The following is a 21,701-nucleotide window of genomic DNA, read 5'->3' as shown; positions in this document are numbered from 1 at the left end:
CACACTCCAGACTCAGCTGCAGACCCACCCCGGCCCCACACTCTGGACTCACCCGCAGGCCCCACATTCCGGACTCACCCAGAGACCCACCTGGCTCCCCCCCACTGGCTCCTGTCCTCGGCATTTGTCCCGAGCCTGGTTCAGCTTCTCTCAGATGCTGCCCTGGGTGGAGCGGCACCCTCCCACCCGTGCCTTCTCCCCGCTGCTGCACGGCCTCCCTGCTCGTGTGTGTGCGGTGTCCATCCTGTTCTCCAGGAGGGGAGTGGCGAGCAGCTGCCCAGTGGGCAGGGTGCGCGAGTGAGTCCTCGTGTCCTGGAGGTGCTCACCTGCCCAGACCCGCGCAACACTGTCGCTCTTGGCACCCCTGGGGTGTGGTGTCTCGGTTCACAGACGTGAATGTGACGTGTCACAGCTGTTCCGTGAGTGGATCTGCCAGATGGCAAAGTGCACTGGTCCTCTGCGGTGGCCAGGGCTGGTGCCCCCGGCGGCCCTGCGGTCTTGTCAAGTGTCTGAGGTCTCCAGATCATGACTCGCAGCTGCTCCAGTGTGCACCCAGCATTCTTGTCGCTGGACGAGGTCGTCTGTGTTGCCTCTGCCATGCTGCCTGCTGGGCTCCTGTGGCCCCCATCTGGTGCCATGTTTCCTCCACCTGGGTGTCAGGGAAGGGCATTCTCACCTGCACCTGCCAAGGCTCATGTGACTGACAGTGGGGCCAGCACATGTCACTCCGGTGCTCCTGTCCGTCATGCCTGTCCCACCCACCTGCCTCCCTGGCCCCGTGTGCCCGGCTTCCCCCAGTGCACAGGCCCTCGCTCCGTGCTGCCCACATGTCCTGGCTGCCTGGGGCAGCCCCTCGGTGTGTTCACAGATAACCTGGCTCTCCTCTCCTAAACGTCCAGCACACTGTCCTTGGAACCTGCGGGGGTGTGGCCAAGCACATCTGGCGGTGCCTGCTGAAGCATAAGCTGTGGGTGCCCCTGGCCCCAGGGAACGTGTGCTGTGTTGGGGGAGAGAGGCGTGAGGTGAAAGAAGGGGGTCCTGTGGTGGGCACGGGCCGCATGTTCCACAGGGGTGCGTAGAGCAGGGTGGATATGGGAGGGCTGATGATTCTAAGGCCGGCTGGAGTAGGTCTCAGCGGGATGAGACAGGCTAGACTCGAGGTGTTGGGGCGCCCTGAGCGTGTCTGTCCCAAAGAGGGCCTGGAGCTGCTGTATGGAAGAAGGCGGGCGTGTGTGGAGCCCACGAGGACTGGGTTGCGGGGGAGGAGTTATTCCTGCTGAGATGCTCCCGAGGGCGTTGAGGAATCGCTTTTGACCACAGGCGACCACAGCACTAGGAGGCCCCGGGGAAGGTGCTGCTGTGGCCGAGGGAGAACTGCCAGGCTGTGGAAATGTAAACCCCTGCTGCGCTGGTCAGACCTGGACTTCCTGTAGGGGGCGCCATGGAATTCCCACACGGGACCTCTGGTTTCATACCTGTGCACCAAAATTCCTGTGCACCAAAATTCCTGTGCACCAAAATTGGAGACATAACAAACTTAGGAATATACCCACATGCTCTGGATTGGAGGAAGGTCCCAGATGAGACAGGACAGGAAACTGCTGCCAAGGGAAGGCCGCCCAGGAACAGAACAGGAAGGCCGCCCAGGAACAGGACGGGACACCTGCCGCCCAGGGAAGGCCGCCCAGGAACAGGACAGGAAGGCTGCCGCCCAGGGAAGGCCACCCAGGAACAGGACAGGAAGGCTGCTGCCCAGGGAAGGCTGCCCAAGAGAGCACCAGGCTGCCTTGAGCCCAGGAGTTTGAGACCAGCCAGGGCAACAAAGTGAGAAGCCTTCTCTACAAAATTTTTTTCAAATCAGCTGGGAGCGGTGGCAGGCACCTGGGGTCCCAGCTACTCTGGAGGCTGCAGTGCGAGGATCACTTGAGCCCAGGAGGTGGAGGCTGCAGTGAGCCAAGATCTCACCACTGCACTCCAGCCTGGGCAACAGGACGACACCCTGTTTCAAAACAAACAAAAGTCAGCATGAGCATTTTGTGTGAGACAGAAAACCGGTTCACTTAGATGGTTTCCAGTTTCAGTTGACGTACAAGCCTGCTGCCAGCTGGCCTCACATCTTTCCTGTGACTCTCACGACCAGAGACCTGGACATTGGAGAAACCCTCAGTGAGAGAGATCCAGCTGCGTTCAGACCCCGAGGCTGTGCGGATGGGACATGAGGCCGGAGACAGACCAGGAGCCACCTCCTGAAATTTAGAGCAAAACTACAAAACAAGGCCTTTGGGAGACCAGGGTGGGAGGATCACTTGAGCCCAGGAGTTCAAGACCAGCCTGGGCAATGTGGCAAGACCCCATTTCTATAAAAATAAAAAATTAACTGGGCGTGATAGTGTATGCCTATAGTCGCAGCTACGCAGGAGGCCGAGGTGGCATGGTCACTTGAGCCCAGGAACTGGAGGCAACAGTGGGCCGTGATCTCACTGCCATTCCATCCAGTCTGGACAAGAGAGCGAGACCCCGTCACCAAAAAAAAAAAAATTTTTTTTTTTAAGTTGCAAAACAAAGCAAGACTTTGTGGGAGACCCAACATATGCCTGCCGTGAAGGGGCTTCAGCAAAGAGAAATCATCAAAGCAAACATGCAAGAAAACACTATGAAGGGGTTTCAGAAAAATCATCAAAGAAAAGATGCAAGAAAACAACGCCATGAGGGGTTTCAGAAAAGGGAAATCATCAAAGAAAACTGCGCGTCTGTGAGGCCGGTGTCCAGACATGGGGCTGTGGGACCCAAGGGGTGATCTATGGCCTCGCGCTAGGCCACTGGGTCTTGGGCCATGTGCGGGCGGAGGTGCTGCCCTTGGTCCCACTGGGGAAGGTCGGGAGCCATCGCTGCTGAGGACCACGTGCGCCCTCACCCCCAGCCTCACAGTGCCTGGTGGAGTCCCGGACTGGCTGCTGTCCTGCCTCAGCCGGTGACCATGGGTTCCACTGCTGGGCACTGAGCACCCACCCCCTGTGCCCGGCCACTCGCAGAGCCTCGATGCTAAGCCTGGGTTACTTTGGGTTTTTTTTTTATATATATATAAATCATCAGTTCTAACTACCGTGATACTAGCCATAGTGTGTTTATGTATTATTTACCATGTTATTATTCACTTACTGTTGATTTTGAAATGAGGGGGCTGCCCAGGGAGGGGCTGTAGATGTGCTGGGGGGCTGTGGGGAGTGGAGATGAGGCCGCCTGGCACGTGTCCTGGCCCCACCTGGTACGTGGCCTGGCCCCGCCTGCGTGTGTGTCTCTGCAACTCCTCTCCATGGGACAGGCGAGGCCAGCCTGGCTCCCTTGCTTGGCCATGGCTGCTGTCCACGTGAGCGTCTGACCTTTTGGTCCTTGGGGGCTATTCTGTTCCTCAGATCTCAGAGCAGCCCTGGGGAGTCCATGAGTGCAGACTCACCATGTGGACTGGAGATGCATCTCGAGTGGTGGCTGGTGCTGGGCCCTGCCTCATGGAGGCCGGGGTGCGGGAGGGTGGCGTGGGGGCCTTGAGCCAGCACATTCTGACCAGGAGCTGCTTCCTTCCTCTAAGGACCTAGTGAATATTGAGATGTTCCTGACGGCCAAAGAGGTGGAGGAGTCCCTGGAGAGGCGTGAGACGGCCACCTGCCTGGCCTGGTGCCATGACAACAAGTCCCGGCTGCGGAAGATGAAGGTGCACAGACTCCCAGGTTGGGGTGGGGTGGGTCGGGGCCGAGGCCGCGCCACCCGCCCTGCAGCCAGCACCCCCTCGCCTGGTGGTTCACAGTAGTTTGGTTTTGGTTTGTAAGGTGGGGGTTGGGTTTGGGAGTTTTTTTGGTGGTTGTGTTACACTTTTAGGCTAAAATCCAGAAAAGTGCACCTCATTTGGCATTGCAGTTTGCATACACCTGGCATGAGGCTCAGAGGGATCGGTTACGGGAGGCTGACCATGTGTACATAGCATGTTTGGGGCTCTGGGCTCGGAGCCCAGAGACACATCAGTCCTGCTTCATGGGGGCTGCTCCGTGGCTCCCTGCAGTCAGTTACAGACACAGAAAAGCTGGTCGGAAAGCCATTCTCCATCTGCGACGCTGCAGAGCTCTGGCCTGTGATATTGTTCACGAATACCCACTTTTCTTTTTTTTTTTTTTTTTTTTTTGAGACGGAATCTTGCTTTGTCGCCAGGCTGGAGTGCAGTGGCGCAATCTTGGCTCACTGCAATGTCTGCCTCCGTCTTTAAGCGATTCTCTTGCCTCGGCCTCCTGAGTAGCTGGGATTACAGGCACGTGCCGCCATGCCCAGCTAATTCTTGTATTTTTAGTAGACATGGGATTTCCCCACATTGGCCAGGATGGTCTCAATCTCCTGACCTTGTGATCCGCCTGCCTCAGCCTCCCAAAGTACTGGGATTACAGGCGTGAGCCACTGTGCCCGGCCAAGTACCCACTTTTCTAGAGACCAAAAGAGGCTTAAAAAATGGACTGTTAAATGACAGAATTTAAACCTGCTTATTAAAAGGCATTGTCACCCTAGGGGCTTGCAGAAATGTTTTATATTAACACCTCTGCCTCCATCAGCAAAACTCTTCTGTTTTCTAAACTGAGCACTGCTTTAACCCCACCCTGGCTGAGTTTGGCAGGGTGCACACAGTTACCAGCCAGGAGTGACACACTGCCACTCAGGGCCACCAAAACAAGCACGAAGCAAAGACGGGGTGAAAAAGCGGAGTGGCCAGTGGCTCCCCTTAAGAGAGTGAGGATGTTGGTGTGGAAACCCTGAAAGGAAAGCCAGAATTGGTATGTAACCCACGGCCCCACCACACAGTGCCAGCCCCACACTCCCTCCCAGAGAGCCAGCACACGCCTCACAGTGGGAACTCTGCCGGGGCTGTTTCATGTGGACCTCAGAGGGAAGATAGGTTCTTGGTGCTGCCAGGATATTTCTGCAAGCCCTGGTTACCTACCAGACAGTGTTGCTGGAGGGTGTTGGGGGCTTGCTGCAGGCACACGACTTGTCTGAAGCTGCTGTGGGGACAGGCAGGGCCAGGAGTTGGGGCCCTGAATGCGTGCCTGGGGGACGAGTGTGCCTGGTATTGGATAAATTTGAGATATGTGTTGGATGATTTGAGATTGGATGCCTGGCGGATGAGTGTGTCTGGTGTTGGATGAAATTGAGATTGGATGCCTGGCGGATGAGCGTGCCTGGTGTTGGATGAGTTGAGATTGGATGAGCGTGCCTGGTGTTGGATGAAGTTGAGACTGGATGGGGCCTGAATCCATGTTTGGATGCTGTCCAGTAATGAACCCTGAAGACTCCAAATGACGCGAAAACATGCCCAGTATGAGATGCAACTGAGCCAGGCGGGGTACATGGCTGTTTGTGCAGTCTGCTCACATGTGCACACACGCCAGGGAGCATGTGGGGAGACAGGGAGGAGCCAGACGGTGCCCTCATGGGTCCCTCGGACCAGCCACGAGAGCCTCGATGGGAAAAGAAACTTGAGGCCCAAGTTTGACCTGGCTGGGAAATGGATTTCACAGGCCTGGGTGGGCAAGTGGCCCTGAAGACCCAGTGATTTGTGTGCCTCACATCTGTGCGAAAGCCACACAGAGCCATCAGTGTGGGCGCCTGTCTCAGGGTGGGCACAGCCTTGGCGCTCCATGCTGTGTGGGACAGCGTAGACTCGGTGTTTTAGATTTGGGTCTGAATACCTAAGTTTCACGACATAGACACACTTACGTGTTAGTGGACCAATTGAAAGTAACCTACTAGAGCAAAAGGTGTCATTGAAAAGCAGGTTTGAGGTGTCCACTGGGTGAAGCGGTAACCTAGAGTGGGCACAGAGTCCTGGTCTTCTAGAGCACCCCCTCGGCAGCTGCTTCCTGCCTTTAGACAGAGCCCCAGCACTCGCCTGCTCTGGACATGGCAGCCATCAGGCGGCCCCTGGGAGGCAGGTGGGGCCCTGGTGGGGAGCCTCTGTCTTTTCCCGCTGGCCCTTCCCTTGCTCTCCGGCCGGGCTGGCTCTGAAGGGAGTGGAGTGCTGACCAAAGTCTGTCTACTGATTAGTGGGGTGGGGACTGGGGACCCTGCAGTGACCTTGTGCCTCTGGGCTGGTTTGTACCAAGCCTGGCACCCCCCGCCCAGAGCCTATGCCACTGCTGGGGTCAGAGACAGTCCTCCTGCCCCAGTGTGGAGCAAGCCTGTGAGTTCTGCGTACAGCCTGTTGACCTGTCTGTCTACGGATACAGGGCGGTGAGGGGCTGAGGGCACAGGGCAGGGGCAGCAGGGCAGGGACCTGAGCCCCTCTGAGCCCCACCCTGGAAGGCAGGTGGCTCTCGGCGCCTTGGCTGGCCCCCGGGGTCTGGGCAGCCCTTCCCCACGCCCACACGGAGCCACTGCTGTGGGTGCTCTGTGTGTCGGGGCAGCAAGGCTGGCAGGCAGGGTGGTCTGGAGCACAGGTGGCCCCTCAGAAAGCTCAGTGGGAAAAGCTCTGGGAAATGGAAGTGATGAGCTTCGACTTAAATACAGTGATCTGGGGTGGATTCATTTGCCACGTAGAGTTTCTGTTCGTGCCATCCTGAGATCCAGACCACGTGAACTCAGAGTGACAAATGTGGCCCCAGCCCAAGACTTGCTCCGTGGTGCCCCCGCCTATATCCTGTTTGCGGGGTGAAGCCCCGAGAATGTCCTGAAACCACACGGAAGATCTTATGGTTTAGACGGACATGGCCCTTCTGTAGCATCCGCGTCTCGTCTTGGATGACTTTGGTCGATGTTGCCGCTGCTCCCACCCCAGCCACAAGTCTCGGCCCACATTGGACTGAGGTTGCTGAGATTTCAGAGTGAGGGTTGGGCTTCCGTGGGTTTCCCTTAGCTGCACGTGAGAGACTCAGAGGCAGACGCATGTGGGACTTGGTCCTGCAGGAGCTTCCGCCCCAGCCCCCGCCTCAGGCATGCTGCTGTCAGCCAGCAGCCCCGACCTGGCCTCTCTCCGTCTCCCACACATCCTGGAAGCACCCTCCCTTCACGGGAGCCGCCCCTTGGCCTCGCAGCCACCCAGGACCTCAGTGTCCCCTGGGCCAGGCCTCCGTTCCATGTGCCACCTGCCTGGGGCCTCGGCGCTGGCCCTGGCTTCTGCCGGCCGTGTTCTCACCCGGTGTCTGTGCGGTCCCCCGTCCATAACCTCGGCACAGGCGCTCCCTGCCCTGCTGCCCTGGGTCCTGCCTGCTCCAAGCTTGCTTCTCTGCCTCATGCTCCTGTGAGGCACCACCCAGCACCCCCATGTGTGGTCACTGTCTCCTCCCCGCCCTGGGCCTCAGTGCCTCAGGACAGGACTTGCCCACGTTCTCCCAGAACAGCCCCAGGCTCAAGCCAGCACCCAGTCTACACTCGGGACAGATGGGTCCAGAGGGCCGGTGGGGGTGTAAAGGAGGAAGCAGGGGCATCAGGGCAGGAGCCAGGAAGCTGCTTTGTCCTTGCAGAGGGGTTGGTGCCTTTGGTCCAGCGGCCGCACCTGCTGCTCTGCCCTCCCAGCGTCTCCCAGGCCTGCGCTCCCGGGAGCACCCTGAGTGCCCCGGCCTTCGAGTTGAAATGCTGGGCGGCTGCACGCCCCACCGCAGCTGCAGGAGCAGACGCGGGACTCACGTTCAGAACCTGTGCCCCCTGGAAAGTCAGCCGCAGCTGCAGGAGCAGGGGCGGGACTCACGTTCAGAACCCGTGCCCCCCGGAAAGTCAGCTGCAGGTTGAAGTGGCAGCTTCAGCCTCAGCCCTGCCTTCCTGGTGCCTGTGAGAGAGGGTTTCAGAGCTTTGGTTGTGGGGTCTGCTGGTGGACGTGTGGGTGCGGCACCCGGGCACCCGGGCTCTGTGGGATGTGCTGTCTAAGCCTCGTCTTGTCTTTGCCTTCAGAGCTGCCTGGAGTTCAGCCTCAGAATCCAGGAGTTCATTGAACTCATCCGGCAGAATAAGAGACTGGACGCCGTGAGGTAGGCATCGCGGTCGTGCGGCAAATCGAGGGAGGGCAGGATGTTCGGCTGCGGCCCCTGCCAGCCCTTCCCATCATGGTCTGGGTCCTGGGATGTCCCCTGGGTCTTGAGTCTGACCCCTGCCCGCTCAGGTGGCTGCTTCTCCCACTGTTCCTGAATGGGACTTGGGGAGTGAGGCCTGGAGCCTGACAGGGCCCCCACCAAAGTGTGGCCCCAGGTGGGCACCCAGACCCCCATGGCTGCCAGGGGAACCAGTTTGACGTCCTGACCATCCGCGTAAAACGTGACTCCTGGTAGCCCCTTTCCACGCAGGAAAGTGCCGCCAGCCTCTGTAGTTTGGGCGTGTCTCTGACGTGTGGCCCTCAGGTGGCTCCAAGTGCCCTGAGCTTGGGAATGTCCCTCAGGGTCATTGGGGAGTGTTGACAGCGTGTGGCGAGGGCACTCTGGGTTCCCTGGCCTGTCTCCAACACAAGGGTGCTGTGCAGTGTGCTGAGGCCAGCGGCGCCCTGGCGGTCAGGCCTGAAGAGGGGATGCTGGCTGTCACTGTGGCTCAGCCCAGTTAGGGTGCACGGCATCTGCAAAGCAAGAGAGGCCGTCCGCTGGCTTCCCACTGGCTCTCCAGAGCGGGCATCGTCAGGCAGCAGTGGGTGCCTGGCCTGGGTGGTGTCGGCCAGTCGTGCTCACCCTGTCTCAGGGCAGGGCTGCTCCTTTAGTCCTGGGTCATCTCACTCACTTCTGTGGAGGTTCCTGAGCAGCCAAGCCTCGTGGTGACGCTTGAGTTGCTGTGTGGGGTGGGCCCAAAGCTCCCGGGCGAGTGCCCAGCAGGTGTGTGTTTGCCAGGAGGGGCCGCCTGTCCGTGCCCACAGAAACCCGACCGCGACTCCATATCCACCTGCAGCGGGCTGGATGGCCGAGTGTTCCACAGAGGGCTGATTCGGAGAAGTGGGCGTCTCGTGATGAGGTGCTGAGGGTGGTCCCCACAACGCACGGCAGAACTGCGGCGAGACCCTGCCCTTGCGTGGGCCCTGGAGGCCCGGGGTCCTGCTCTGGCTCCTGATGCCAACCTGGATGCATGGTGGCAGATCAGGCCTCGTTTTCACGCACAAGTGAGCCAGGCCCTGCGGCAGGGGAGCTCACTGCCCTTCTGTGCCTGAGAGGGCTAAAGCGGGGGGTGTCAGGACCCAGCCCAATGGAGAGCGGCGTGTGAGCGTTCCGGGGACACGGCCGGGGCGCCCTGTCAGGAGGAGGGACTCCTGCTCTGCTCTGGCCTCCTCCGTGCAGCCTCGGTGCCTGTGTCTCTGGCCTCTGTCCGGCCGCAGCCTGCTTCCATCCCGAGTCAGCCTCCGTCTCCTTGAGGGCCCCGGCCACTGTCAACCCAGGAGTCTGAGAACAAAACCTGTCCATCCTGGAGTCCCTCCCTGCAGCCCCTCCTGTCACAGGTGTCTTCATCTGGGTGGCAGCTGGCTCCGCGCAGGGTCTGTTTGCCGGTGTTCTCCCCACTCTGGGTGGGGTCTGTTTGCCTGTGTCCCCCCGCTCTGGGTGGGGTTTGTTTCCCTGTGTTTGCCCCACTCTGGGTGGGGTCTGTTTGCCTGTGTTTGCCCCACTCTGGGTAGAATCTGCCCTGGAGACTCGCAGGGCCTACGCCTCATCGTGTCTGGAGCCGAGCTCAGAGCTGTGCCCTCTGCGGCCTCGTCTGTTACGGAGGAGCAGGCAGGTCCCAGGAAGTGCGTGTCCTTCCTCCCCCACGCAGACGTGTGCTGCCCTGAAGCCTCCGCACCCAGTGGGGCAGGCGTGGCAAACAACACCCCAGTGCTCGGGGGCAGGCGCGGTGTGAGCTACGTCCTCTGCTGGGGCCGTCTTGGGAGTGGGTCTCCAGGTGCCAGGGCCTGGTCAGGGAAGTCTGGCCTCACCCGTCTGGGGTTTGATTGATAGTGAGATAGGATGCGTAAACCAGGTCACGCAAATGGGATCTCATAGATGTCAACCACAGAGATTAAATTCTCTCTTCAGCAGCTCTGGGAGGAGGTGAGATGCCCTTGAATGAAACAGCCCTGGTGGGCCGTGTTCTGGGCACGTCTTGGCGTAGGATGAAGGGTGACTTGTCTCCAGAGATGCAATGAGGGGGTTGGGTGGGGCTCTTCGTGGACTCAGACACACCCCCCCACACACTCCAGGAGGGAGATGCACAGGCACTGGAATCTCGGATGGCCGTCCCCAGCCCCTGTACACGCACCCTGCGGGGTCGACCGTGTGGACTCACCCCCGACTCCCAGTCCCTGCATATGTCCTGCGGGGTTGGCCGTGTGGACTCCCCAGGCTGGGTCCCAAGCCTGGGCACCCCCCGCTCCCTGCTGCCCCAGGCTCCCCTGGTGGTGCCTCCACCACATGGTCACCGTGCCATCCATCAAGGGGCTGCGGGGGCACCTCCTGCACTAACTCCAGTCTCTGCCAGTCACTACCTCTTCTCCGAGGCCACCGTGAGCACCCGGCACCTCCTCAGCCCCGTGTTCCTGGGTACATGCCTTGTTCTGGACAGCACAGGGCTGACTCACACGTGGGACTTGAGGTTCTGTGCATTGGGGTCGCTTTGGGGGAGGGGCCCTGAGGGCTGAGGACGTGGGGTGCACAGGGGCCCATGTGAGGGTCGGGACATGGGGGTGCAGGTCCTCAGGACAGCCAGAGGGACGGTGACCCTGTGTGTGGGGGGGGCGGGCCATGGAAATGGGGGCCCTTGGGGTGAGCAGGTGCCCTCTGATCAGCTCGAAAGGGACCTGTCGTGTTCTGCTTTGGTTTCTTAGTTGTCTAGCCGCAGACTGGAGTGGGGTTCTGGCCTGGAGCGGGCCTGTGTGCATCCTGCAGAGTTGGCTCAGGAAACATTGTGGCTGCATGTGGTGTGTGGCAGGCTCAGGGCTGAGAGGGCTGGGCCGGATCTGCAGGGAGTCCAGCCTGTGGGCTGAGGGAGGCTGTTCTTTGGAAGGTTGTGCTGGGTGTCACTGCCGAACAGCAAGGACTGCAGTCGAGCAGACTACACATTCTTGGTCCGCTGGGTCCACTGGGGCCACAGGGGCCACGGAGGCAAGCATCCAGGGGCAGTGGGAGTCCTTAAGGTTTGGGTTCCTTGTAAACCAGAATCGCTTTGGAGAGGCCTCAGGGGCAGGTGCCATTTGCAGTTCTGGTGTTTTCCGTGGGTTGTGTGTGTGGCTTGGGTGCCCTGTCCCTGGGGGAAGGAGTGTCTGGTAGCTGCTTCTCCAGCCTCAGGTGAGCTGCACCTCCTGCCATCCCAGCCCCACCCAGCAGGTCGGCTTGGAGTGAGGCGATTACTTTGTACCTAGACTCTGACATAAACGCTGTTAGCTCAGATTTTTCAACTTAAGAATGCAGGCCGGGTACAGTGGGTCATGCCTATAATCCCAGCACTTTGGGAGGCTGGGGCACAAAGATGGCTTGAGCCCAGGAGCTGGAGACCAGCCTGGGCAACACAGCGAGACTCTGTCTCTAATAAGACGTTTTTTACATTAGCTGGGCGTGGTGCCGCACATCTGTGGTCTCAGCTTCCTGGGAGGATCGCCTGAGCCCGGGAGTTCGAGGCTACAGTGAGCTGTGACACTGTGCCACTGCACTCCAGCCTGGGTGACAGAGTAAGACCCTGTCTCTAAAAATTAAAATAAAAACGCAAACTTACATGTGCCAAAATGTTGTTTTTTAGACACGCAAGAAAGCACTTCAGCCAAGCAGAAGGGAGCCAGCTGGACGAGGTGCGCCAGGCCATGGGCATGCTGGCCTTCCCGCCCGACACGCACATCTCCCCGTACAAGGTAGGACCTGCGTCTGCAGGTCGGTGTCGTGATGGGGTGGGGATGCAAGGTGTGTCTCTGGTCTGTAACTGCTGCCATACACGGGGCAGGACGTGAGGGCCCTGTCCCAGCCACACGGCCTGTCCAGCCTGCCAAGACAGGCTTTTCTTGTTCGATTCCCATTTTGCTCGTAAGAATTTTGAATCAGGGCTGTGTGTGGCGGCTCACCCCTGGAATCCCAGCACTTTGGGAGGCTGCGGTGGGAGGATCACTTGAGCCCAGGAGTTTGAGACCAGCCTGGGCAACATAGTGACACCCCATCTCTACAAAAAAAATTTTTTTGTAAATTAGCTGGGCATGGTAGCACCTGCCTGTAGTCCAGCTACCCAGAGGGGCTGAGGTGGGAGGATCACTTGAGCCCAGAAGGTTGAGGCTGCAGTGAGCTGAGATTGTGCCACTGCACTCCAGCCTGGGTGACAGAGCGGGACCCTGTCTCCAAAAAAAAAGTTGAATGAGAAAGGTTCAGGAAGCTTTTAAGCCTGGCGTGTTCAGCCGGGGCCCAGCTTCCTTGCCCTGTTCCCTGGTTCTCCTTTCCCTGCAGCCCGAGTCAGGTGTTAGGCTGCACCATCTTCTGTGGTTTCCGTGGTCCTCGTGTGACGCTTTGTATTTTACCTGTACATATTGGGGCCTCCAAGTCTCCGTGGTCACTGGGGTAGGGGTGGGGGTTCTGCCATCACTAACCAGCACCCTGTGCTCAGACCTGGCCCCAACCCAGCAGCCAGCTGCTCCCGGGTGAGTGGCTCCGCTCTGCACCCATGCCCACCCCTGCACCCACCCTGCCCCTACCGTGTGCCCACCCCTGCACCCACCCCTGTGCCCACTGTGTACCCACCCTTGCAACCACCCCATGCCCACCGTGTGCTCACCCCCATGCCCACCCCTGTGCTCATCACGCTGGGAACAGTTTCAGTTCCTGGAAAAGGGGGAAGCGGATGAAACCTCCTGGGGTTGACAGTTTGTTCTTTGAGCCTGGCGCCGGTCTCTGTCACAGGCAGGGGTGTTTCCCAGCAGCCCCCACCCACCACCCTGTAGGGACTGCAGAGCCCTGGGCAGACCTAGACCTGCTGCCTTCTGAAAGCTGCTGGAAGCTTTCTCAGCCTGAATTCTCCTGGATCTCAGGCGTTTGGGACATCTCGTAATAAACCATCATTAGGTCAAGAGGATCTTCGGGGGTGGAGTCTAAGCTTCCCAGATTGTCAGTTGGCACCTTGTTTCTCTCGCTTGCTCTGGAGAGGATTTTGTTAGAAATACAAGAAAGGCTGACACATACGGGGGGCTGAGACTCTGGGCCTAGGCCAGGTGGAGCGTGCACCTCTCGCCGGACGCAGCCCTGCAGTGCGGTAAAGAGGGAGGCAGGCAGTACTAGCCCCAAGGCTCATCAGTTGCCAGATTCAGGGGGCAAAACCATGTCTCGTGGCAAGAACATGGGCCCCGTTGCCATGGGTCAGGCAAGAAACAGGAGGAAGCGTTTTGTTCAGAGAATGGCGGAAGCTGCCAGAGGCCCAGAGGCAACCGGTCCTGGGGAGTGAGGGTGCCAGGAGCTGTTCCTTCTCAGTGAGGACCTTCTGGACTGTGGGCTTCCTCTGTTGTAGACTTTGATTTTTATACAAAAATGAGATTAAAAGCAGCTTTTCAAAATGTTGGATTTAAGTGTGGCATTTACCCTAAACTGAGACTGAGAAGCTTATGGAGACTGACGGGTGACGTTCCCTGATGATCTCCTCCCCTCCCTCCAGGTGTGGCCGTCTCCCCCCGCGCTAGAGGCTGAGCGGCCTTTCTGGGTTGATTTAAAGGTTTTTCTCTCCTGTGCTCACACATGCTCTCTCTCCAAGTCTAAACCTGAGGTTATTTAGGGACAGACATTAGTGAAGTTTAATTTTCTGTTCTGTGATGCTTTAACCTAACATGGACTGGCTATTTTCCGTTTTATACATGATTTCTCTAAAGTAAGTTTTTACACCTAATGCTCTGAGGTGCTCTCTGCACTGAGCTGTGCTTCCAACTCTGTGAGTCCATTTTTGTCACAGTGCACAGCAGAGTTAAGTCAGCACCGGCCCCGCAGCTTGTTGAAATCACAGAGTTAAGTCAGCACTGGCCCTACAGTGTGCTGAAACCACAGAGTCAGCACTGGCCCCACGGTGTGTTGAAATCGCAGCGTTAAGTCAGCACTGGCCCTGTAGTGTGTTGAAATCAGAGTTAAGTCAGTACTGGTCCTGCAGCGTGTTGAAATCAGAGTTAAGTCAGCATTCATCCCTCAGCGTGTTGAAATCAGAGTTAGATCAGCACTGGCCTTGCAGCATGTCAAAATCAGAGAGTTAAGTCAGCATTCATCCCGCAGCATGTTGAAGTCAGAGTTAAGTCAGCACTCATCCCGCAGCATGTTGACATCAGAGCTAAGTCAGCACTCATCCCTCAGCGTGTTGAAATCAGAGTTAGATCAGCACTGGCCTTGCAGCATGTCAAAATTAGAGAGTTAAGTCATCACTCATCCCGCAGCGTGTTGAAATCAGAGTTAAGTCAGCCCTTGTCCCGCATTGTGTTGAAATCAGAGAGTTAAGTCAGCACTTGGCCTCACAGCGTGTTGAAATCAGAGAGTTAAGTCAGCACTCATCCTGCAGTGTGTTGAAATCAGTTAAGTCAGCACTCATTCGTCAGCGTGGTAAAATCAGAGTTAAGTCAGTACTCATCCTGCAGCATGTCGAAATCAGAGTTAAGTCAGCACTGACCCTGTAGCATGTTGAAATCAGAGAAGTCAGCAGTCACCCCGCAGTGTGTTGAAATCAGAGTTAAGTCAGCACTGGCCCTGCAGCGTGTTGAAATCAGAGTTAAGTCCACTCATCCCACTGTGTGTTTCAGTCAGCACTTGAGGGAGTTATGCTTTGTGCTGACCCTTAGCACAGAGTGCGTGGGTCATTGGGGGATGGCTGTGGGCCGATGGCACCTGCCCCACCATGGCCCACATTTTTAAGCTGTCCCAGGAGCTTCCCTGGGAGCATCCCCAGCACCCTCTGCCCTCTGTCTTCCAGGACCTCCTGGACCCTGCACGGTGGCGGATGCTGATCCAGCAGTTCCGGTACGACAACTACCGACTACACCAGCTGGGAAACAACTCTGTGTTCACCCTCACCCTGCAGGCTGGCCTCTCAGCCATCAAGACACCGTATCCTGCCTCCTGTGCACAGTGCGGCTTGGCCTGGGGTTTGCGTCTTCGGTCACATTTTGACACACTGAGCCTGCACATTTTAACACACTGACCCTGCACCTTGCCACCCTTGTCCTCCCACCACAGACAGAGCCGGGCTTCTGCGTGCTGCACCTGCACAGTGTCTAGATGGTCGAGGCGGGGCCGTGTTGAGGGGCCTTGGATGCGTCGCACAGCCTTCACTCTGGGAAGTGGCGCCCTTCCTCTCTCTCTCGTCATCTCAGATGCTGCCGTGGGCACCGAGCATTGATCTAAAAGCCTGACTCTGATGTGTTCTGGCGGCTGGGAGATTACCATTCAGAATAGTTTCCCCATGTGATTACCAAGAACGTTGCCTGTGACTGACTTGGCCCCCGCCTGTGACTGATTCTGTCCCACCTGTGACTGACTGTCCCGCCTGTGACCGACTCTGTCTGCCTGTGACTCTGCCCCTACCTGCGACTGACTCTGCGCCTGCCTGTGACTGACTCCGTCCTGCCTGTGACTCTGTCCCACCTGTGACTCACTCAGTTCCTGCCTGTGACTCACTGCTCCTGCCTGCGGCTGACTCTGTCCCCACCTGTGACTGACTCTGTCCTGCCTGTGACTCATTCCTTCCTGTGACTGACTGTGTCCCACCTGCAACTGACTTATTCCCGCCTGTGACTGACTCTGTCCCCACCTGCGACTCACTGTGGCCCTGCCTGTGACTGACTCTGTCCCCCTTTGACTGATTCCTTCCTGTAACTGACTCTGTCCCACCTGCAACTGACTTCTTCCTGCCTGTGACAGACTCTGACCCTGCCTGCGACTGAGTCTGTCCCTGTCTGCAACTGACTCCATGCTGCCTGTGACTCTGTCCTCGCCTGTGACTGACTCTGTCCCGCCTGTGACTGACTGTGCCTCGGCCTGTGACTGACTCCATCCTGCCTGTGACTGACTCCATCCTGCCTGTGACTGACTCTGCCCACGCCTGCAACTGAGTCTGTCCCTACCTGTGACTGACTCCGCTCCTGCCTGTGACTGACTCTGCCCACGCCTGCGACCGAGTCTGTCCCCGCCTGTGACTGACTCTGCTCCTGCCTGTGACTGACTCTGTCCCTGCCTCTGACTGTCTCACCTGTGACTGACTCTGTCCCTGCCTGTGACTGACGCTGCCTGTGACTGACTCTGTCCTTGCCTGTGACTGTCTTACTTGTGCCTGACTCTGTCCCTGCCTGTGACTGACTCTCCCAGCCAGTGACTGACTCTTCCCTCCCTGTGACTGACTGTCCTGCCTGTGACTCTGCCCCTGCCTGTGCCTGACTGTCCCTGCCTGTGACTGACTCTCCCAGCCAGCGACTGACTCTTCCCTGCCTGTGACGGACTCTGTCCTGCCTGTGACTCTGCCCCTACCTGTGACTGACTCTCCTAGCCAGCGACTGACTCTGTCCCTGCCTGTGACTCACTCCGTCCCTGCCTGTGATTCACTCCATCCCACCCGTGACTGACTCTGCCCCTGTCTGTGACTGACTCTGTCCTGTCTGTGACTGACTGTCCCTGCCTGTGACTGACTCTGTCCCTGCCTGTGACTGACTCTGTCCTGCCTGTGACTGAATCGGCCCCTGCCTGTGACTGTCAGCCTGTGACTGACTCTGCCCTGACTGTTCTCTTGCACCTGACTCTGCTCTCACCTGTGACTGACTTTATCCCCACCTGTGGCTGACTCTGCCCCCACCTGTGACTGACTGTCCTCCTACAACTGACTCTGCCCTCACCTGCGATTGACTCTGTCCCCGCCTGTGAATGTCTCTCGTGTGACCTGACTGAGGCCCAGAAGGCAGTGAGTGTTTCGGGATTGTGCTGATTCCTGGCTGTGCTGGGATATGAATGAGACTCAGGCCCCCTCCCTTGTCCCCTTTGTGGAACTCTGAGGGGGAGGGCTGGTGTGCTTGCCCACTGCCTGTTCCTAGGTGCCAGCAGAACATCCCTGCTGGGTGGCTCTTGTCCTGCCTGGAGAGGTTGCGTGGCGGGGGAGAGGGTGGTGGGCAACGGAGCCGCTGTGTGCTTGTGGTGCTGGCGCAGGAGGCTGGGGCGGGAAGGCGCGGGCTTCTTGTCTCCCCCAGGCCTCAGGGGGGCTGTTTAGCTGTCAAGTGCAGCACTTCCTTTGCCTTGAAGGATACCCCATGTGGTCTGCACGGTGCTCACATAGCCAGAATGGCATGCAGCCCGCGGTAGAGTGGCCACAGGGGGCTCGGCTCACCCTGGGTGGTCCCCAACCCTTCCTTGACCCGACGCACAGACAGTGCTACAAAGAGGACGGCAGCTCCAAGAGCCCCGACTGCCCCGTGTGCAGCCGCTCCCTGAACAAGCTGGCGCAGCCCCTGCCCATGGCCCACTGTGCCAACTCCCGCCTGGTCTGCAAGATCTCTGGCGACGTGATGAACGAGAACAACCCGCCCATGATGCTGCCCAATGGCTACGTCTACGGCTACAATGTGAGGGGGGCAGGGCAGGGGGGCCAGGCTGGCACGTGTTGCCATCGGAATAGGGTTGTGTGGGGCAGGCAGGGCGGGGGGTCCAGGCTGGCACATGTTGCCATCGGAACAGGGCTGTCCTCTTGCCCACCCTGCCTTAGCTTCATTTGAAATGGATCAGGGGCAGGAAGGACAGGCGGGGTGGCCCTGGGATTTCTTTGGCAGGTGTGCCTTTGGGAAGCAACTTTGCCTGAGAGGATGAGTGATTCCCTGGTGGTTCGTTGTGGGGATTTTCCATGGAAATCTGTTTACGTTGTATTCGCTTGCCTTAACGCATTCCCGGTTTTATTTTTCAGTCTCTGCTTTCTATCCGTCAAGATGATAAAGTCGTTTGCCCAAGAACCAAAGAAGTCTTCCACTTCTCACAAGCCGAGAAGGTATACATCATGTAGGCCCCACGTCGCCAAGCGCACGCCTCGGGGACGGGCTGCAGCGGGCGGGGAGGCCGTGCCTTCCTCCTGCCTCGCGCTCCAGCCTGCCGCGGCGTTTCTGTTTCTTGCGACCAAAGATGAGTGAGCAACGATAAATACTCTTAGGAAGAGAGAAAATAAGGTTTCATAAGTTTGTACTTGAAAACAGCATTTTGATTGGTAGGATTTTGTAACACGTCAACCATTTGATGCTTCTGAAAAGTACTTTCAACTTTCGAAGGAAACTTTTCTTTAAAGACTGACCTAAACACTGAGGGAAACTTTAGAACGTTTAAAATATAGGAGTCCATGATTTCCCTGTGTTTTCAGTTTCTTTCCTTCTGTGAACGATGAGACTTGGAGAACGGGCTGGTCCTTCACCACCTCCCGTCGGCCCTGGCCCGGCCGGGGAAGGTGGCAGTGGCACTGGACTGACCTGCAGTGACCCGCGATGCCGCGCCACAAGGGACACTCACGGCTTCATTCGAGAGCTGCTGCCAAAATGCCTGGCGCCGCCACCGTCAGGGGCTGGCTTCGAGGACGCCCGCCTGCCTCGCGGGCCGTGTCCGCGGGACTGTGTTCGTACGTGCGTAGTTTCGATACCACATCGCGGGGCTGTGTTCCTACGTGCGTAGTTTCGATATCACACCCTCCGTGTGCCGCCTTACTTCCTGCTTTGAGAATGTATAACGTGGAAATCCACGGGACCAAGTTTCTGCAGAGGCCTTGCCGGATGGTTCCATAACTGTAGAGTCTAAATACTATCCATTACAGAAATTAATCGTTCAGTTGAGAGAAGTACTGATGACTTTTCAAAACAAATGAACCATCGTAGTTGACAGAGAACCATATTGTAGAGGTTTGTAGTTAGTGCTTATTTTTGCATGTTGATGTTGACTAGCTAATAAACTGTAAATGTAAACCATGCGAATAAAATGGTTTTCTATTTCTCATTTCTGTGTGAGCCGAGGCTGCCGTGCGTTTCTAACACCAAGGGTTGTGTCCTGCTCCTCCCTGGGGCCCGGGCAGCACGGCGGGCATGTGCATCGCTTCTGGCGCCACGGCCACGGGGAATTGAGAAGCCGGCTGGAGGCCACTCCTGCCCGGACCACACCAGGAGTGCAGTCCTCCTCTCAGGTGCTGCCCTGAGGCGTGATGGCCCCAGTGTCTGGAGGCCCCAGCTTGCAGCTGGGTATGACTCAGACACTGGTTCCTGGAACCCACAGGCCGTTGTCTGTGGTGGGTGGGGGCTCAGGCTGCAGCCACCAGCAAGCCTGGGCCTGCGGCTTGGGCTGAGTCTAGGCTTGGGCTGAGGAGGCTGCAGGCTATAGCCACTGGCCCTTCCCCCCACCGCCCACACCTGTTCTCTCCAGCAGCCCATCCCAGCTCTTGTGGCCAGCCTGGTGCCCCTTAGCCCGTCTCTTACCCCATGGTGGCTGCCCTGGCCCCTCTACAGCACCCGGCTGGAACCCACCACATTCCCACGTGCTCCACTTTGGAGTGCCCATCCCCGGGTCAGCCCTTGGCTGAAGCAGACCCTGTGGCCCCACTGCCGCACACACCGCTCCCCGGGCTTCTGAGCCGCCCAGGCTCCACCGTCCTCACGTGCAGGGGCTTTTCTTGCCTTGTGTCCTGTTCTTTCCTTTTTAACTTGAGTAGAACATACTGAAGCACACACATTCTAAGTTCACATAATGAATTTCTGTGTAATACGCATGTAACCACCAAACAGACTGTTCCCAGCCCCTGGCCTTGCCCAGTCAATATCCTGGTCAGTCATCATCAGAGTGGCTCACTCCGGCCACATGGCGTGGGTCCATGGCTCAGTGTTACTCGGCAGTCCTGCACGGCAACGTCTTGCCTGGTTAAGGCCTGTGCTCTCCAGTGGAATAAGCACAGCGGCCCAGCCCCTCACACTGGTGGACGTCAGGCAGTGTCCAGGTAAAGCTGCTATGAGCACTCTGGGAGGTGACCCTTGCTGGACACATCATCCTTTTGTGGGAAGATGCCGAGGAGTGGCATTGCTGGGTCACGAGTCCACTCAGCAGACACGGTTTGCTAAAGCGGCTGCACCCGCTTCCACCCACCTGCTCCACATCCGCACCAGCGAGAGGCACTGGGAGTCTTGAATGTGAGATGTTTTGTTGGTTGTGTTATCTCGCTGGACTCTTTCTCAACTGAGGTACAAATTACATGCACCAAAATGCACATATAAGTAAAAGCTACTCAGTGAGCCTTAATAAATGTACCTCCATGTGACCACCACTGAAGCCCAGGTATGGAACGTCCCCATGGCCCCAGAAAGGGACCCCTTGTGCCTTCTGAGTTACCCACAACCCCGGGGCACAATCATTGCTCTGATTTTTGTCACCGTGGAGGGGGGGGGGTGCCTCCATAGGCGTCAGATGGTGGAGTGTGGACACTGGTGGGTCTGGCTTGTTTCACTCTGCAGACGCTTGTGAAGTTCATGCCTGTTGCACGTGTCAGCAGTTGCGTCCTTTGTGTTGCTGAGTAGGAGAGATAGTAATCCATGTGTGCACAGACCACAATGTACACCAGGCTGGAGTGCAGTGGTGCAATCTTGGCTCACTGCAATCTCCACCTCTTGGGTTCAAGCAATTCTCCTGCTTCAGCCTCTTGAGTAGCTGGGATTACAAGTGCACACCACCACGCCCAGCCCAGCTAATTTGTGTATTTTTAGCAGAGACAGGGTTTCACCATGTTGGCCAGGATGGTCTCAATCTCCTGATCTCATGATCCGCCCGCCTTGGCCTCCCAAAGTGCTGGGATTACAGGCGTGAGCCACCACACCCGACCCGTGTCCATTCTCTTGATGGACATTTGGGTTGTTCCCTATTTGGGGCTATGATGAGTAAACCTCTTACAAACATTTGTGTGCCAGTCTTCTTGCAGACATTATTTTCATTTCTTTGGGAAGTAATTATCTGGAAGTAGAATGAACTGAGTCATGGCGTGTTTATATGTTTAACTGTACCACAAATGCCAAAGATTTATCCAAAGTTGGTGGTAGCATTTTACACTCCAGCAGCAGTGTGAGGATTCCAGTGGCCCCATGTTGTTGCCAACACTTGGTGTTGTCAGGTTAGCCATTCAGGTGGGTGTGCACTGCAGCCTCAGTGTGATTTTCCTTTCCTTTTCTCTGATGTCTGATTTTGACCTCCTGATGTGCTGATTGTAATTTATATATTTGTCTGTTGCTCATTTTAGATTGCATTATCTTACTGATTTGTAGGAATTCCTCACATACGAATCCTTTGTGGGATATGTGTATTTATGCTTTATTGACTGTCATTTGATCAGCAGATTTTTTAAATTTTAGTGCAGTTCAATTTATTCTTTCCTTTGTGGCTAATGCTTTTCTTTGTTCTAAAAAAAAGAAAAACTCTGCCTATCCCAGGGTTGCGATAATATTCTCTTATCTATTCCAGAATATTCTGTTCCAGCTTTTCAGTTTAAGTCTATGACACATCTCTAACTCGTGTGTGTTGCGTGAGGAAGAGCTTGAGGATGATTCCCCACCCCATCCCGTATGTTTATTGTTCTAACACCAGTTGTTAAAAAGACCTTTCTCATCCCATTGAATAATGCTGGCTCCATTAAAAAAAAAAAAAATTCCTGGCTGTGTAAGTTGGGGTTTATTTCTGGACACTGTCTTCTGTTAAATTGGCCTTTAGGTCTATCCTTGTACTAACACCACCACAGTCTCTTTTTTTTTTTTTTTT

At 57.0% G+C, this 21,701-nt stretch overlaps 1 protein-coding gene across 3 annotated transcripts in view; it reads left to right on the top strand.

Annotated features, from left to right (window-relative positions):
- MAEA (macrophage erythroblast attacher) overlaps positions 1-18,911 on the top strand; it is a 27,651-nt gene extending 8,740 nt beyond the window's left edge. For all 3 annotated transcript variants that reach the window (XM_011970880.1, XM_011970881.1, XM_011970882.1), the window contains 6 exons: positions 3,587-3,709; positions 7,921-7,997; positions 11,704-11,812; positions 14,878-15,011; positions 17,314-17,509; positions 17,845-18,911. In XM_011970880.1, the coding sequence (XP_011826270.1) occupies positions 3,587-3,709; positions 7,921-7,997; positions 11,704-11,812; positions 14,878-15,011; positions 17,314-17,509; positions 17,845-17,940 (735 nt within the window). In that variant the 3' untranslated portion in view covers positions 17,941-18,911. The remainder of the gene's footprint in view (positions 1-3,586; positions 3,710-7,920; positions 7,998-11,703; positions 11,813-14,877; positions 15,012-17,313; positions 17,510-17,844) is intronic.
- The last annotated feature ends 2,790 nt before the right edge of the window (positions 18,912-21,701 follow it).

Source organism: Mandrillus leucophaeus, unplaced genomic scaffold (assembly GCF_000951045.1).
Source record: "Mandrillus leucophaeus isolate KB7577 unplaced genomic scaffold, Mleu.le_1.0 Scaffold98, whole genome shotgun sequence".
Taxonomy (NCBI): domain Eukaryota; kingdom Metazoa; phylum Chordata; class Mammalia; order Primates; family Cercopithecidae; genus Mandrillus; species Mandrillus leucophaeus.
The sequence above is the reverse complement of the archived record's forward strand: the minus strand, read 5'-3'. Positions and strand labels throughout refer to the sequence as shown.